Raw genomic sequence first — 17,575 nt, 5'->3', positions numbered from 1 at the left:
CCCGTTGTCCCCTACAAAGTCCCCATGGCCCCTGTGGTGTCCCCATGACCCCATCATCCCCTATGGAGTCCCCACAAACCCGTTGTCCCCTACAAAGTCCCCATGACTACTATGAAGGCCTCACTACCCTGTTGTCCCCTACTGTGTCCCCATGACCCGTTGTCACCTACAGTGTCCCCACATCCCCCTGACACCCTCACCATGCAGATCCAGAGCCAGGCTGTCAGAAAGGACTTCTTTAACCCAAAAAAAAAGGGGGCAACAGGGGGCAGCAGGGTGGGGGGCACCCATGGGTGGGGGGGCACTAGCTCAGGATGGACACCCGAACATGGTCATGGCCTCGGCGAACTCAATGAAGTCCTGGCAGAGGGATTGCAGGTCGGGTTCCTGGCATGCCACCTCCGAGGGCCATACCTCCAGCCACGTGTCCTTGCCGATGAGGTAGGAGAAGCTGGAGACAGCAAGGGGACAGGGGGACATGGGTCAGAAGGAGGTGGTACGTCGGGGGGGGACAGAGGGATGGACATTGGGGTGCACAACCCTGTACAAGACACTGGAGAATCTCAGGCTTGGGGGGGATGCGCCTGTGTACTTGGGTGTCGGTGTCACCATGTCCATGTGTCTCTGTGTCCCCATGTCCCATCTACCCATGTCCCCAATGTCCCATGTCTCGTGTTCCCATGTCCCCACAGATATGGCCCCATCCATGTGCCCACACGTGTCCCCATGTCCCTACCGGCCGCTGGTGACCCACAGGTCGGTGGCCAGCCCCCAGAGCAGGTAGTCCTGGCCGATCTGGAGCCTCAGAGCATCTCGGCACTGCTGGTGGCTCACAAAGGTCCGGTTGCTTCCTGCTGGGTCCTCGTCGGTGCCTGTCCCAGGGGAGGACACACAGGTGACATGCCACCTCCAGCCATGCCACAACAGGGACACCCACTTTGCCATGTCCCGCAACGGGGACTCTCAGTCCCCAGGGAGCCACTGGCATCCTTGGTGGCACCACCCCACTGGTGTCATCAGCCATGGGTGACACCAGTTCCCTCCAGCTTTCCCCAGCACCCTTGGGTGTCTCCACTCCACCTGGGTGACACCAGCCCTCCTGGGTGTCCCCAGCACCCTTGGGTGACACCAACCCACCTGGGTGTTCCTTCCCAACGGGTGTCCCCAGCACCGTTGGGTGATGCCAACCCACCTGGGGGCCCCCAAGCCACCCTAGTGACACCAACCCACCTGGGTGTCCCTGCCCCTGGCCGTCCCCAGCCCTAGGTGACCCCCACCATGTCCCTCAGGGGGGCCTTGTCCCCCACCCCTGGGGTGCTCGTACCCATCTTGATGACGGAGAGGATGGTCATGATGTAGTTGTCATGGGACGACGACTGCTCCACTGCCATCAGCTTCACCTTGTACACTAGGGAGGGGGACATCACTGTGTCACCCCCACCCCTAGACAGCACCCCCACTCCAGGGTGGCCCCTCAGCATGTGGGGGGCCCTCTGTCCCCCCCTTTCCTCCCCATGTCCCTCTACATCCCCGCCTGTCCTTGTCCCTCCATGTCTCTTCATGCCCCTTGTTCTTCTACTGCCCTTCGTGTCCCCATCCATATCCTTTATGTCCTCTCTGTGTCCCCAACTCCCCCCACGACCCCATATCCCCCAGTATCCTTCCATGACCCCACGTCCCCCGTGTCCCCCATGTCCCACCGTAGTCAACTCCCGGCTCGCAGGCGCGCTGAATGCGTTGGTTGACGGTGATCTGGGTGTCTTGCTTGGGCCGCATGAAGCAGTTTTCTGCGGGGACATGTGGACACGGCCATGACAAGGTCTATTGTGGTAGTGACATGTCCCATCATGGCAGCGACATGTCCCACCATAGCAGGGACACGACTCCATCACAGTCATGACACATCCCATCTTGTCAATGACGCGTCCCATCACAGCCATGACGTGTCCCATCACGGCCATGACATGTCCCATCACAGCAATGATGTGTCCCGTCATGGCCATGATGTGTCCCATCATGGTAGGGGTGTAGAACCAGTCTACCCCCATGTCCCTGTGTCCCCATGTCACCTTCGGCGCAGCGGCACACGTCCCCGTAGCAGATCTTGCTCAGTTGCCCGCTGTTCTTCTCCGGATGGTAGAAACGGGTGCAGCGGTCATCTGCAGGGACACGGGGACATGAGGGGACACGAGGTGGGGGAGGACACAAGGGGAAAGGACCAATGGGAGACATGGGGACAGAGCAGTGACATGTGGAGGGAGAAGGTCAGCAGGGGATGCAAGGGGACATGGGGACATGGGGGGACATGGTGACACAGGCATGGGGAGATCAGCAGGGACATGGTGGGACAAAGGGACAGGAGGGGACACAGAGGGAGGACACAGAGGGGACTTTGTGGAAGCAGGGGGCACAGAGGAGAGTGTGGGGACAGAGGGGACCTGAGGGTGACACAAGGGGACATGGGGCGCACCAATCTTGTAGTAGCTGTAGACGGTGACAGCCGCGGGCTGGATCAAGCCCACCTGGAATCGCTGGTGGGCCTTGAAGGAGAAACACTCCTCGGCCTCGTGTGAAACCTGGGGACGGGGACACGGGGACACAGGGACATGGGGATGGCAGTCAGCCAGGCTGGGAGTCAGCGCCCCAACCCCCAGGCTGGGCCTGTCCCCAGCCATATCCCCATGCTGTCCCTATCCATGACCTGGACCCAACCCTGTCCTTGTCCCCACCCCTGAGACCCTTTTTCTGTCCCCACCTCTGTCCCCATCCATGTCCCCAACCTCATTCCCATCCCTGTCCCTGTTCCAGTCCCTATCCATGTCCCCAACCCCACCTGCATCCCCATCCCATCCCTGTCCCAGTCCTGTCCCCACCCATGTCCCCAGCTTCATCCTCATCCCTGTCTCCATCCTGTCCCTGCCCATGTCCCCAATTCCATCCTATGCCCATCCTTGTCCCTGTCCCCTCCCTGTCCCATCATTTCCCCATCCCTGTCCCATCATGTCCCCATCCTGTCCCATCTTGTCCCCATCCCCACGTCCCTCATGCCCCCCATGTCCCCCGTGTCCCCACCTTGTCGAGGTAGATGACGAGGTTGCTGCGCTCCGACTGTCCTTGGTCGATCTCATACTTGGAGATGTACTTGTCCACCCCGTCCGTGAGCTGGGGACAGGGACATGGTGACACCGGGCATGCAGGACATGCAGGGACAAGTGGGGACACGCAACCACATCAGGATACAGGGATATATGGGCACAGGGGCACATAGGGACATAGTGATGTTGGCCACCTGGAACACGCAGGGACATGTGGCCATGGCAGGACGCAGGGGACTTGCAGAGATGTGGGGACACAGGGGGACGTGGGGACACAGGGACAGTGACACCAGGGGACATGAGGACACATGGCCATGGAGGGAAAGGCAGGGACACAGGGATGCAGTGGCACAGGGGAATATGGGGACACAGTGACACACAGGGACACATGGGGATGTGGGGACACAAGGACACAGGGGACACACATGGGGGTTAGGGAGATGTGGGGACGTGGTGGGACATGATGGCACAAAGATACAAGGTCCCGTGTCTCCCCCAGGTCCCCCCGTGTGTCCCCATGTCCCTGCACTCACCCTCTTCAGGTCCTGGAGGTCAGGCAAGAAGCCCGTGAGCATGGAGACATCGAGGATGGACATGGTGGCATCCACCTTGTCCAGGTACCTGTGGGGACAGGGCTGAGGCCACCTGCCTGTCCCCAACTGCCCTATTGTCCCCAGCATCCCCATCCCTGATGTTCCTGTTCCCAAGGATCCCTATGGGACAAGGTGGCGCTGAGCGCTGTTTGTCCCCAACATCCCCATCCTTTTCCCTGATGTCCCCATCCCCAGTATCCCCATTGCCCTCCCTATCTCCAATGCCCCGATGTCCCCAACGTCCCCAGCCTGTCCTACCTGGTGCAGATGGTGATCTTGACGGAGCGGATGATGCCATCCTGTTCCTTGCCTGTGGGGGGACATGGGGACAATGAGGGGACATGGGGGACATTGAAGGGGACATGGGGTGACATGGAGGGTACACATAGGGGACACGGGGAGGGATACAGGGGGACATAGCGAGGACATGTGGAGGACTCACCTGCCTTCACGTCCTCCACCTGCACCCGCAGGTCGAACTGGTCACACTTGTCATCCTTTTCGGGGACCTTGGCATGGTAGACAGTCACCACTGTCATCGTCCCCTTGCCCGTGCCCTCAGCTTTCACCGTGAAGTCCTCGTTCAGCTTGGTCTGTGGGGAGAGGGGACGTTGGGGAGGGACAGGGACATCCCTGGGAGGGACATGGAAGGGATGGAGCATCCTGGGCCATGGAGGCATGCGGGAACATGGAGGGGGTGTAGAAGGGACAGCGACATCCCAGGACATGGAGGGGACAACAGTGTTGCAAGACACAAAGGGGACAGGGACATTGAAGGACATGGAGGGGACAAGGAAATCAGAGGACATGGAGGGACATGAAGGGGACAGGGACATTCCAGGTCACAGCAAGGGAGGGGACAAGATCAGCCTGGGACATGGAGGGACATGGCAGGGACAACCCAAGTCTTGGAAGGACACAGAGGGGACAGGACACGGAGGGGACATGGAAGGGACAGGGACACTTGAGGCTATAGCGAGGGGACAAGATTGTCCTGGGACATGAAGAGACACAGAGGGGACAGGGACATCCCATGGACAGCAACAGCAGGGCAAGCAGTGCTGCATCCCCATGGTCCTGATGGTGACAGTGACAACGATGACAAGGGTGCCGGTACCTCGGCGGAGCGTGCCACCAGGGCATTGCGGTTCTCGATGCGGTAGGTGATGGCATTGGCACGGCGCGGCAGCAGCACCGACACGTCAAGGTTGAGCTCGAGCTGCCGCGGAGTTGCCACCTGGTACTGGGCCAATGCTTGGAATACCAGGATGGTGGCCTGCAGGGACACCTGTGTCACCAGGGCTTGGGGACACTGTCTGGAGCATCCCCAAAGCCCCCTGGGTGGCCTTGAGCCCAGGGTGACCCGAAGTTCTGGGGCCACCTGATATCACCTGGAACATACCCTTGGGGGTCTCATGGAGCAGAGGTGTCCCCCAGGGACAGGACGTGTCCCTGAGGGTCCCCAGGGTCTGGAGGTGTCCCCAGGGACTAGGGTGTCCCCCAGGGACAGGCCTTTTGGGTTTTCCAAAGCCCTTGAGATCCCATGGGGCCAGGGGTGTTCCCCAAGGACATGCCATGTCCCTGGGGGTCCCAAGAGCCCTGAGGTGACCCCCAAGCCCTGAGGGGTCCCCCAATGCCTTTGGGGTCCCATGGGACCAGAGGTGTCCCCCAAGACACATGCCATGTCCCTGGAGTTCCCAGGGCCTCAAGGTCACCCCTCAACCCCCAACAAAACCCTCAGCCCCTATCTTCATGTCCCCCTTCCCCATGGCAGCGGGTACCAGGACAGCACCCATGGGTGCCAGGGGGGTCTGTAGCCCACCTGAGTGGATCCGTAGCCACCACCGAAGTAGTTCTGCTGGGCCAGCCAGCGGGCCACTGGCCCCGTCAGCTCCGCCTTCTCCATTTGCAGCAAGGCCAGCAACGCGTAGGATGTCCCCTCGATGTTGTAGGTATGGGCATTGCGTTCCTCCCAGCTTTTGCCCTCTGGGGTGACATCAGTCCCTCAGCACCCTCTAGGGATGATTTCTCCCCCCACCAAGTAACCCATAATTACCTCTCCCCCCCACCCCAGTTTTGTCCCCGCGGTGAGACATCACCTTTGGAAAACTTCATGAGAACTTTCTCGCTTGTGAGTTTCCCTGTCAGGGCCAAGGCATAGGAGGTCAGGGCCACTGTGTAGGGTCGGGCCAGTGACTGGTACCTCCGGGCAAGGTATTCGGCAGCTTTGTTGATGCTCCCATCCAAGCTCTGGGCAGAACGGATGGTAAGTTTGGATTCTCAGGTGGCTGCTATAAGGCTTGGGCACCTCACCTTGAAGCACTGTCCTTCTATGTGACAGGTGCCAGTTGTCCCCCCTCTCCCCGTGTAGGGTTGAGGACCGAGCCACTCACGTTGACATGGTCCTTGCAGATCCCCCGGGCCTCCTGCAGCGCGATGAGGACAAAGGCTGTCAGTGACACCTCAGGCTCGGCACCCTCGTAGCCTCCCTGCATGACAAAATGGAGGGAAAAAACCTCAGGATCATGGTTTTCACAGCAAGTGCTATCCACCCAACACTCATCCCTGTCACCCAGCATAGTCCTTTCCCCACAGCTCATTCCAAAACCTCGAGCCAACAGGATTTTGGCCACCAGCAGGGACAGGGTTCGGATCCTCCCATACCACCATCTGCTTATGGATGACAGGTGCATCTTCTTGGAAAATGCCATCTGGCTTCTGCTTGTCCAGGATGAGCCATTTTATGGCACCACAAATGACCTCGGGCTCAATGTCTACCAGCTTGATGGCCATGGCAAAGACTTTGGCCACATAGGCTGTCAACCTGGGGACAGAAAGACCTTAGCGTCATGTCGAACCCTGTCACCCGGACCCACATGGTGGTGGCAACATGACCCTCACCAGGTGCTTGCTGGGCGGTCCTTGAAGGCAGCATAGGAGCTGTCAGATTTCCGGAAAGCAAGTTGTTGGGTGTAACCTGGTGAGGAGATGGTGGTTGGCCAACACAAGGAGCACCCAGGGGTGGCTTCAGGCCACCAATGCCCTTCAGTCATTGGCCAATACAAAGAGCACCCAGTGAAACTGAAGTAGCTTCAGGCCACCAACACGCTCCGGAGCACATTCCAGTGCAAACCAGTAGCTCTAGAAATCCCCAAACTGGTAGCACCCAACCCATGTCTTCTTCAAAGGTGCAGGTTTCTTCAGCACCTTGGGTGATGGTGACGTTTTGCACCCCAAGAGAGGAAACCAGGGGATGCTCCCACCCTTTGGGGGATGCTCCTACCCTTTTTAATCAAGCCGATGGCCTCAGTGCGGCGGTCAACACCGAGGCTTTCCCACTGCAACGTGTTGTCCAGGTAGTGGGTGGCGATGACAGTGGGCGTCATGCTGATCATGTTCTGCTCCCCGCAGCCCGATGGTGTCTTGATGAGGTGCTTCAGCTTGTCCCCGTCGATGGCTTTATCCACCATGATGGACACAGGGTTGCCTGGACCAGAAGAAGGGGAGACGTCAAGCCAGGAGTGTCCTGCCCCGTCCCAGCTTGTCCCCCACATGTGTCCCTTCCCCTGTTCTCACCTTGGATGCTGACTTTAGTCTCCGACTCAGTGTTGGGGACAATGTCAGAGAGGTTTGCTGCCTTCACGTTCTCTTTCTGTACGCCATCTGTGGGGCAGGGAGGGCAGGATGGAGAGGAGTGACCCCAAATCCTTCATGTCCTCCCCCACCATGAGGTGACCCAGCCCTGTCCCACATCTGCAACAGGATGTCCCTTGTCCCTCAAGATGTTCCAGAGCCATACCAGGATGTCCCTTCTCCCTTGAGATGCCACAGCTCCATACTAGGATGTCCCTTGTCCCCAAGGATGGCCCAGACCCACAGCAGGACATCCCTCATTCCCTGAGATGCCCCAGCCTGATAGTGGCACATCCCTTGTCCCCCAAGATGCCCCAGCTCCAAGTAGGATGTCCCTTGTCCCCAAGGATGCCCCAGACCCACAGCAGGACATCTCCCATTCCCTGAGATGCCCCAGCTCCATAGTGGGATGTCCCTTGTCCCCCAAGATGCCCCAGTCCTACCCTTGGTGGTACATCCTTCATCCCCCCACATGTCCCAGACCCACAGTGGGACTTCCCTTGTTGCCTGAGATGCCCCAGATCCTTCCCTCAGTGGGACATTCCCATGGGGCTGAGACATCCCCAAGACCAGCCAGGGCCACTCACTGACTCCCTTCTTCTTTGGGTCCAGCTCAACTATCTTCACCGTCTTCTCCAACCTCATCCCTTCGGGCTGTAGAGGTGAGAGTCCAATGCTCAAGGTTGGGCTGGTTTTGGGTCCCCCCTTCCCAACCTCTCTGGGTTGTCCAGGAAAGGTGTCCCAGTCTAAACCAGTGTCCCCAGGTCATGGGACAAAACTGGGAGAGCCCCAGGAGACCACATCTGAGCATCCTGGGAGGAGGATCCTTCATCCCTGGGTGCCAACACCAGGATGAAAGTGGAGACAGGGATGTCACAGGGATAACATGCTGAGGACATCTCAGGGGTGGAGGTGGCACCATGTGGTGGAGACGCCATGAGCAGCAATGGTCACTCACCACAACTTTCAGCTTCTTCTTGACACCATCAGCCACGAACCTGCCCCGGACAGCTGCCTTCACCTCGATGTCATGCAGCCCCAGCTGCAAGGGCACGATGACGAAGGGCACAGCCCACGATGACTGGGGTTTCAGCTTGAGGATCTGCTGGTAGCGCATCTTGGAGGTGGAGGCGCTGCACAGGGCTGGGTTGTGCATCAGCTCCACACGCACCTGGAAGGCACAGATATGTTGGCTGTGGGGTTCAGGTGGCCACAGACCCCCCAGAAGCCCGGGCGTGGGTCCCCTGCTGACCGTGATTTCGTGCGTCCAGTAGTTGTAGAGGATGGCACGGATCTCCACCTGCTCGTTCCTCACCACAGAGTAGGGCAGGCGCAGGTCGATGAAGAACTCCTTCATCACCGTGATCTCATAGGGGTCAGCCACGCATAGCCCTGTGGGGTGGCCCCCAGGGACATGGGGTTCAGACTTATGGGCTTGCTGGGCCCCTCATCTCCCAGGGACATCCCCAAGGCTTTCAGAGATCCTTCAAGTCCAATGGAGTCTTCCCAAGGTTTAGGGCATCCCTCAAGTCCCATGGATTCCTCCCAAGGCTTGGGGGATCCCTCAAGTCTCATGGAGTCCTCCCAAGGCTTAGGAGATCCCTCAATTCCCAAGGACTGCCAACAAGCTTTAGGGGATCTCCCCAAAGTTTGAGGCACCTCTCCACTGGTATGCACCCCTCTAAGATTTTTGAGATCTCTCAAACCCCAAGGAAACCCACCAGGCTTTAGGGGACCCTTCAAGTCCCAGGGACCACCCCCAAGGTTTGGGGGATTCCTTTGAACCCCAGGGACACCTTCCTACTCCATCACGTACCCTTGGTCCGTGAGATACTGACGGCCAGGACCTCCCACGTGGTGATGGAGTCCTTCAGGTACACAGGCAGAGTCTTCATGGAGATTCTGGAGAGGATGGGAATGACCAAGGGGGTCATAACCAGCCCGAAGCCAGGCTAGGGAGGTGTAACCAGCCACTAAGCTGGAGTAGGGGGGTCATAGCTGGTCCCCAAGCTAGACCAGGTGGTTGTAGATGGCCCCGGAGCTGGACCAAGTTGTCATAGCTGGTCCTGAGGCAGCACCAGGGGGTCAAAGGTGGCCCTTGTCTGGACTTGGGGGGGATCATAGCTGGTCTCCAGACTGGGCAAGGCAGTGTCCAGAGCTGGACAGGGAGGAGGTAATGATCACCAAGTTGACCCATGGGGTGGAGGGGTAGTGGGACAAGGGCACAGGGCTCACCCCAGCTCATTGGGCTGCTCCGTCAGTTCCTCCAGCTGCCACAGCCAGCTCTCCGGGAAGAGGCTCCGTGAGGTGATGTCCTCATCAGCCAGGAAGCCGTCGTCCGCCTCACCTGGGGATGGCAGCATCCCTCTCAACCATGGCCTCAGGGCCCAGCCCCTGGGTGGAGCCAGTATCACCCCAGCATCATCCGAGCACCACCCTTGTTTTGCCCAAGCATCTTCTAGGCATCACCCAACTTTCACCCAAGCATTGCCCAAAATTCATCCAAGTATCGCCCAAGGACAGCACAAGCAACACCCGAGGTTCACCTGACCTTCGCCCAAGCTTCACTTAAGCTTCCCTTAAGCTTCGCCCAAGCTTCGCCCAACCATTAACCCCACCATTGCCCAGCACTTGCTTCGAGCCAGCTCGAGGTGGAGCTCGCGCTGCTTCTGGTCACGGATGCCCTTGATGTAGTTGCAGCAGTCGAGGAAGGCCCGGATGCAGGCTTCTCCATCCTGGATGTAGTTGGTCCGATGCTCACAGCTGTGGCCCATGGGGTTTTCCTTCATGCCGTCCTCACAACACTTGCGCAGCATCTTGTCCATGTACTCAGCCGCTGCCAGCACCGAGGCACCCAACTGGCACCCAGTCCTGGCCTGAGGGCCATCAGGGACATGGGACACTCTTGGTGTCCTTTGGGATATGGGATGCTGTGGTATCACCAGGGACATGGGACACTCTGATGTCCCTCAGGGACATGGGACACTGGTATTGACTGGGACATGGGACACTGGTGTCCCTCAGGGATGTGGGACACTGGTATTGATTGGGACATGGGATGCTCTGGTGTCCCTCAGGGACATGGGACACTGGTGTTGACTGGGACATGGGACACTCTGGTGTCCCTCAGGGATGTGGGACACTAGTATTGACTGGGACATGGGATGCTCTGGTGTCCCTTGGGAACCTGGGACACTTTGGCATCTTCAGGGACATGGGACAATCTGGTGTCCCCAGCGGCACAGGACATTCCAGTGTTCTCGGGGACATGGGACACTCCGAGTGCCACCTACCCTTGGTGCCTTTGTACTCGATGAGCTGCAAGGAGCGGCGCTTGCGTTTCGCAGGCTGACGACACTGGACCTCTGGGAAGGGAGAGGACACAGGTCAGGACCCCACAGTGTCACAGCCCCAAACCCATGTGTCACTTCCCCTTGACATCAGTTGTCACATCCCAAAGCTCAGGGGACACTTCCCCCATCCCTGAGGTGTCACACTCCCCCATTCTCGAAGTGCCACATCCCCAAGGTGTCACCTACCCCATCCCCAGGTGCCACCCGAGGTTGTCCCAGTCCCCAGCATGTCCCCTACCTGACCGCGGCGGCGTGATGATCTTCACGTTGGTGACCAGGCTGAGGCCAGCATCAGCAAAGACACCCACGTTGTCCCTCCCGCTGCCCGGGGTACAGCCGATGTCACTCTTCTCCACCATGTCCCAAACCTGTGGCCAACAGGGGACAAGCCATGACAGCCACTGCTACCACCTGGGGACAGTGGGGATGGGGACCCAGGCACCCACCTTGGACTGGGTGATCTTGTTCTTCTTGCTGAGGACGAAGACGCCCTTATCCACAGCCACCAACCCCACCCAGGCATTGTGGTCACCCTCGATGCGCAGCCGCATGGGTGTCCCCGGTTCATGCACCCGGTTGTCAGCCTCCGTCGCTCCCTTCACCACCAGCTGCCAGGGGACACAGGGTGGGGCGGGGGGGGGGGGGAGTGTCATGTCCACGGGATGCCAAAAAAAACCCTTCACCACACCCCCAGGAGCTGCCCCATGGGGGTACCCCAACCCCATGGGGTGTTGAAGTCCTCTAGAGGTAGCTGATGGCTGTGTCCTCCACCATGGAACATCTGGACCATCAGTGGGTCACCTGGGCCACCCAAGCCCCCCCCATGAGATGCTCAAGCCCCTCATGGACTATCCAAACCACCTAAGTGACACCCAATCCCCATCGTGGGCCACTCAAGCCCCTCAAGGGCTGCCCAAGGCCCCCTGTGAGATGCCCAAGCCCCCCATGGACTATCAAAACCACCTAAGTGCCACCCAATCTCCATCATGGGCCACCCAACCTCCATCTTGGGCCACCTCAAGGGCCACCTAAACTACCTCCAAGGCCCAGTCAATACCCCCACGGGCCCCCCCCAACCCCTAGGACAGTGGGGACACACTCACGGTGCCCATGCAAGTGTCCTTGACGTCAACCCAGATGGAGTCGGCAACAATCTCGCTGGGCTTCACGTAGTAGTAGGCCACGATGCGGAAGGAGGGGATGAGCTCGGCCGTCACTGGCAGTGACATGGTAACCAGGCTCTGGCCAGCCTCGTGCCGCTGTCGCCCCACGCGGATGATGCGCCCCTTGCTCATGATCTGCAGTGGGCAAAGAAAGGCAGGGTTGGTGGACACCTGGACACCTAGGTCCCCAAGATGGGGGGCAGTTGGTTGGCAGAGGCCAAGCGTGCTCACCAGGTAGGTGAAGTGTGGGACAGAGTCACGGACTCCGTTGCTGTTGCTCTTGAGGTGGAAGTTCACGGCGAGATTGTCACCAGGCTGCAGCTCAGTGGCCCCCACGGCCAGGTGGAGGAGGTTGCCAGAACCACCCTGGCTGCGGTAAGCTTCGGCGGTCATCTGTCGTGAGGCCTGGCGGTCAGAAGGCAGCCCATGCTGGCTCGTCCGCACCTGCAAGACAGGGGACACAGTGGCACCTGGTCAACAGAGAGAGGCATAGACCTGGGCAGGGGTCAGCGCGGAGGTCTTGGCCACTGTAGAGGTCTTGGCTGTCCTGGTCTCCCTGACCCCTGCTGCCCTGGTCGTTGGTCAATGGTGATCATCTCCTTGGTCAACCTGATCATCTCTGCTACCCTGGATGTCTTGGCCCCTCTAGTCAACTCAACCACCTTGGTCCCCCTGACATTGGCCCTCCTGGCCCTTGGCTACCCTGAACATCTTGGCCACTCCCACCCCCCTGACCTTGGTCATCCCGGTTCTTGGTCACTGGTGAACCGTGCTGACCCTGGCTGCAGGCCACCATGGACAACTTGGCCACTGGGGACATTTCCACCAGTTCCCCTGACACTGGCCATCCTGGTCCTTGATCAACTCTAGATGTTTTGGTCAACCCAATTGTGTTGGCTGCCATGGTCCCCCTGACACCAGCCATCCTGCTCCTTGGTCAGCAGTGACCAGGATAGCCCTGGTCCTTGGTCACTCTGGACATCTTAATCACCACAGTCACCTCAGCCATGCTGGTCCCCCCTGACCATGGCCATCATGGTCCTTGGTCAATGGTGACTGGGGTGGCCCTGACACTTGGCCACCATGGATGTCTAGGCCATCCTGGTCCCCCGATCCTGCTGTCCTGGTCCTTGGTCAATGGTGACCATGCTAGCCGTGGTTCTTGGTCACCCTGGACATCTCAGCCACCTTGGTTGTTGCAGCAACCCCAGCCCCCCAGGTCACTTCAACCACCCCTGTCCCCAGCCACCTTGGCCACCCCAGTTCCAAGGCCACCCCGGTACCTATCCCCACTCACGGTGATGGGAACGGTGTCCTTGTTGGCTGGCATGTTGAGGACCAGCTTGGCTGTGCCATCACGCTGGGTGGACACAAGACCCTGGAAGCCATCAGCCTTGACGCTGACACGTGGAGCCGGGGACTCATCTGGGTTAGTGACATAGACCTGCAGGGGATGTGGTGTTACATGAGGACATTACATGGGGACATGGCATGAGGGACACGTCACCTGGTGCCATCCAGGTGACACAGGGACAGTCCATGGTCCCCAGGCCCTCTCCAGGTGACACAGCGATATAACACGGGGACAGACCCTGGTCACCAAGTCTCCTCCACCCACAAACCCCCAGGCTTGCCCTATCTCCATCCCGATGCTGGGGACCCTGGTACCATGGGGGTCCTGGACCAATGCCACTGCCGTCCCCATCCCTGTCCCCAGATGCCATTACCGTCAGATCAAAGGGCATCCCTGGCTTGAAGTACTTGGGGGTGCGGGTGAAGTGGATGGTGTACGGGGACGTCACGATGTGGATGCCAGTGCGCTGTGCCTCCACCATGTCACTGCCTGCGATGGCCACGGGAACAGCCATGTCACCCAGCATCAGGACAGGGCTCCTGGTCTCCCCCAGGGACAGCCCTGTCTGACCTTGGGTGGCCCCAGATGTCCCCATCCTCGCTGTCCCCAACCTCACCTGTCCTCATCCTTGCTGTCCCCAACCCCATGTCTCCCTGTCCTTTGCTGTCCCCAACCCCACGTCCCCAGCCCCACGTGTCACTGCTGTTCCCATCCCCCTGTGTCCCCACATGTCCCCAAGTGTCCCCCTACCTACCCAACTTGTTGAAGACTGTGACAGAGACGTACAGCCCGTGGCCTCATACGTCCCTGCTGTCCCTATCCTCCCAAGTCCCCTGTGTCCCCTGTGATCCCTCTGCACACCTGACTCGGTGAGTACGGTGACGGAGACGTAGAGTGAATGTCCCACCAGCTCCTGGGGGTTGGCAAATCGCTGCCGCAGCGTGGCCATGGACAGCACGGCTTCCCCGTCCCCGTCGATCACCTGCGGCATGGAGTTAGTGGGACAGGGAACAGCCATGGGGACCCGGATGGGGACAGGGGATGGCAGAGCTCAGTATGAGACAGGGATGGGGACAGGGATGAGGACGGGGATGACAGGGCTCAGCAAAAGCTGAACAGGGGACTGGAACAGGGACAAGGGATGGGGACAGGGACAAGGACAGGGTCACCTGGACGCGCCGTAGGGACTGGGGGATGCTCTTCTTCTCGTTGTCCACCATAACGCCGAAGAGGACGAAGGCTGACCCCTGCAGGCGCTTCCCATATAGGTACCTGTGGACAAGTGACCACTGTCACTGTCAACCCCTGTCCCCATGTCCCCATCACATCCACATCACTGTCACCCCATGTCCCCACATCCTCTTGTCATGCAACCCTGTCACCCCGTTGCCCCACGTCCTCATCACCCTGTCCTTGTCACTCCACATGCCCATGTTCCCCTGTCATCCCATCATGCCCGGCCACCTCCGTCACCATCACCCTGTGTCCTCCTCACCCCCTGTCCCCATCATCCCATTTCCCCATATCCCCATCACCCTCAAACCTGTCACCTTGCATCCATGCCACCCCCTCATCCCTGGGGACTTTGCGCAGGAGCAGAGCAGGAATGTCACCCCACACCATCGCCCATGGCGGTTTGACCCCCAAAATGAGCAGTTTTCGGGTCCCCATCCCACCTGGCCGTGATGGACACTCGGAAATCGTCCTTCCGGTCGACGTAGAGGAACTTCTCCTCTGGCTCCAGGACCACCTCAAAGCTTGGCAGGACTGTGGGGTGGACACCCAATGGACCCAGGCATCCAGGACAGGCACAAGGGACCCAGGTGTCTGGGGACCCCCACCCCACCTTACCATACTCCTTGACTTCGAATTGGGTGCTGAAGACCTGTTCTGGTGAGTCTTCGAATTTGGCCATTATCGTCCATGTCCCCAGGCTGGAAAAGGTGGGGGACAGGGTGAGGGAACAAGCCCGGGCCCATGGATGTCCCCAGGGCCACCCTGGGAGGTGACACCTACCTGATGACCTCAGGCAGGTTGTGGTTGAGGGAATAGATGCCGGTCTTCTTTGGCGAGGACACGGGCACTTGCTTGATGATGACATTATCAGGCGTCTGAAGGGACATGGAGTGGTTGGGGACGGTAGCATGGGTGGCGGTGTCCCCATGTCCCTGTGTCCCCAGCGGGCACCCACCTTGATCTCCACGATCACCGTCTTGAACAGTGGCTCCATGAGGTGGCTCAGAGCAAAGAGGCGGCAGAGCACTGGGAGGGGACACAGGGGACAAGGTGAGCAGGGATGGTGCGGGGACATCCAGAAATGGGTGCTGGACCCCAAAATGGGTGCTGGGTCCCAGTGGAGATGCCAGGACGATGTCCCCAAATGGGTGCTGGACCCCAGTGGGGACATCATGGGGAGGTCCCCAAACGGGTGCTGGATCCCAGCACCCCAAGGTCACACCAGCACCCCAAGGTGCTGTGGAGGGGACCCAACACCCCAAGGTGCCACCAGCAGCCCAACACGCCATGGTGAGACCCAGCACCCCAAGGACACACCAGTGGAGCCAGGGGTGTAGATGGGCTTGTCAGTCTGCAGGAAGATGTGGCCGCTCTGGAGTGACACCAGCAGCACCTTCTCCAGGGACACCTCGTTCACCCGCGCCGACACCGAGACAAACTGCTTCCCCGCTGCCTGGGGCAGTGCCTTGGCTGACACCTGCAGCGACAGAGGACACATGGATGGGGCAGGTGACACCAGATGGCACCCATGCCCAGGGAACGGGGCTGAGGATGCCAGGTGACAGTCCCCAAGGACTCCAGGGTGACCATCATCAAAGATACAGGGGTGACCATCCTCTAATCATAGGGTGACCATCTCCAAGGACCCCAGAGTCACTGTCCCCAAGGACCTGGGGTGACTGTGTCCCCAGGGACGTCAGAGCAACCATCCCCAAAGACCCTGTGGTGACCACCCTCCCCCAGGTCCCACCAGCCCCCATGGAGATTCTCCACTATCTCATATAGGGTTGAACCCCATGGGCCACCCTCTCCGGGGCGGGAGGGGGCAGTGACCGGCAGGGAGGTGACACGGTGGTGATGACATACCTTGATGGTGGCGGTGGCCAACATGCCCTCGGCGGGGCTCAGTGGCACGCGGGTCTGGTAGAGCACCTGGCGCTTGAGGGGAAAGTCCTGCACCGTGATGGTGGCCTCGGCAGCGGCGGTCAACCCTGGCACCTCCAGCACCACCCGCTCCTCCGTCTCCAGCCGCAGCACCGCCGGTGTCACCATCATCGCCCTGGGGACACCGGCTGTCATGGGGGGCTGTCACAGGGTCCCCCAGAGCACCCTGGGGACCTCACAGCACCCAGAACCCCCCCAGTCTGTCCCCACAGCACCCTAGGGATCCCCTGATCTGTCCCCCACAGCACCCAGCACCCTGGGGACCCCATGGCACCCAGCACCCCGGGGGCCCTATGGCACCCCAGGGACCCCCAATCCGCCCCATGGGCCTGAAGCAACCCCAAATTCCCCGCTGCACCCCAATATCCCCCCATTGCACCCCAATATCCCCCCATTGCCCTCCAGCACCCACCCCTGGGGGTGTCCTGGAAAGAGGGCTCCCATCTGGGGTGGGGGTCCTGGTCAGGGGTGTCCCGGGTAGGTTGAGGGTCCCGGGCAGGGGGGTCCCAATTGGGGTAGGAGTCCCAGACAGGGGGGTCCTGGTTTAGGGGGTCCCAGATATGGGGCTCTCCTTCAGGGTGGGTGCCCTGGCCATGGGGAGGTTCAATCTAGGGTGGGGGTCCTGGCCATGGGGGGTCTACCATGGGGGTTCCATCTAGGGCACGGGGTCTTGGTTGGTGAGGGGTCCCAGCCGTTGGGTTCCCAGCCAGGGGGTCCTATGGGTGGGGATCCCATGGGTGAGGGAATCTCAGGGTGCAGGGATCCCATGCGTGGGGTGGGGGTTGACTCAGAAGAGGGGGTCCAAGGGGTTGGGGGTCCCATGGGCACATGGGGGATCCCAAGGTGGATCCCAAGGTGGGGGGTCCCAGAAGAGGGGTTCCAATGGGTGGGTGGGGTCCCATTGGCACATGGGGAATCCGGGGAGGGGGGGTGTCCCATGGGTGGGGGGGTCCCGTGACTCACATTTGGGCATGGGTGGGGGCCACATGCAGCAGCAGAAGGCCGAGGAGGAGGAGGGGCAGCACCGGAGCCCCCATGGCTGTAGGGGGGACGGGGACGGGGATCCAGTGGGTCCCTTTATGGTGGCACCACTGGTTAATGGGTAACCAGGGCCTGGACGCCTGGGTCCACCCACATCGACGCTCCAGACGCCTGGGGCCACCCAGATACGGGGGGGGGGGGGGAGGGGGGCAGATGCTTGGGT

General features: G+C 60.1%; 1 protein-coding gene across 1 annotated transcript; it reads right to left on the bottom strand.

Annotated features, from left to right (window-relative positions):
* Positions 1–272: 272 nt before the first annotated feature.
* C3 (complement C3) lies at positions 273–17,408 on the bottom strand. Its single transcript, XM_072848379.1, has 40 exons — positions 17,335–17,408; positions 16,294–16,486; positions 15,745–15,904; positions 15,383–15,453; positions 15,208–15,302; positions 15,043–15,125; positions 14,868–14,958; positions 14,361–14,463; positions 14,053–14,173; positions 13,565–13,680; positions 13,135–13,281; positions 12,069–12,281; positions 11,778–11,972; positions 11,121–11,282; positions 10,913–11,042; positions 10,615–10,686; positions 9,957–10,157; positions 9,557–9,668; positions 9,138–9,223; positions 8,574–8,713; positions 8,280–8,492; positions 7,909–7,975; positions 7,265–7,351; positions 6,972–7,175; positions 6,590–6,665; positions 6,353–6,512; positions 6,082–6,177; positions 5,788–5,938; positions 5,511–5,674; positions 4,806–4,964; positions 4,131–4,281; positions 3,947–3,998; positions 3,629–3,716; positions 3,073–3,162; positions 2,471–2,576; positions 2,070–2,159; positions 1,701–1,787; positions 1,325–1,408; positions 737–872; positions 273–451 (listed from the first exon to the last, which is right to left on the bottom strand). Exons 1-40 carry the CDS (start codon positions 17,406–17,408, stop codon positions 310–312), a joined length of 4,968 nt encoding a protein of 1,655 aa, XP_072704480.1. The 3' UTR covers positions 273–309.
* Between the last annotated feature and the right edge of the window lie 167 nt (positions 17,409–17,575).

This window comes from Ciconia boyciana, chromosome 31 (genome assembly GCF_034638445.1).
Source record: "Ciconia boyciana chromosome 31, ASM3463844v1, whole genome shotgun sequence".
Classification (NCBI taxonomy): domain Eukaryota; kingdom Metazoa; phylum Chordata; class Aves; order Ciconiiformes; family Ciconiidae; genus Ciconia; species Ciconia boyciana.
This window is presented reverse-complemented; position numbering and strand designations above follow the sequence as displayed.

Excerpts from the sequence above, each read along its gene's own strand:
- C3 (XM_072848379.1), bottom strand. The coding sequence starts at position 17,408 with ATGGGGGCTCCGGTGCTGCCCCTCCTCCTCCTCGGCCTTCTGCTGCTG. Across the intron at positions 14,464-14,867 it reads CGAGTGTCCATCACGGCCAG|GTACCTATATGGGAAGCGCC; the intron begins GTGGGATGGGGA and ends ACTTGTCCACAG. Across the intron at positions 4,965-5,510 it reads GTGGCTACGGATCCACTCAG|GCCACCATCCTGGTATTCCA; the intron begins GTGGGCTACAGA and ends GTGTCCCTGCAG.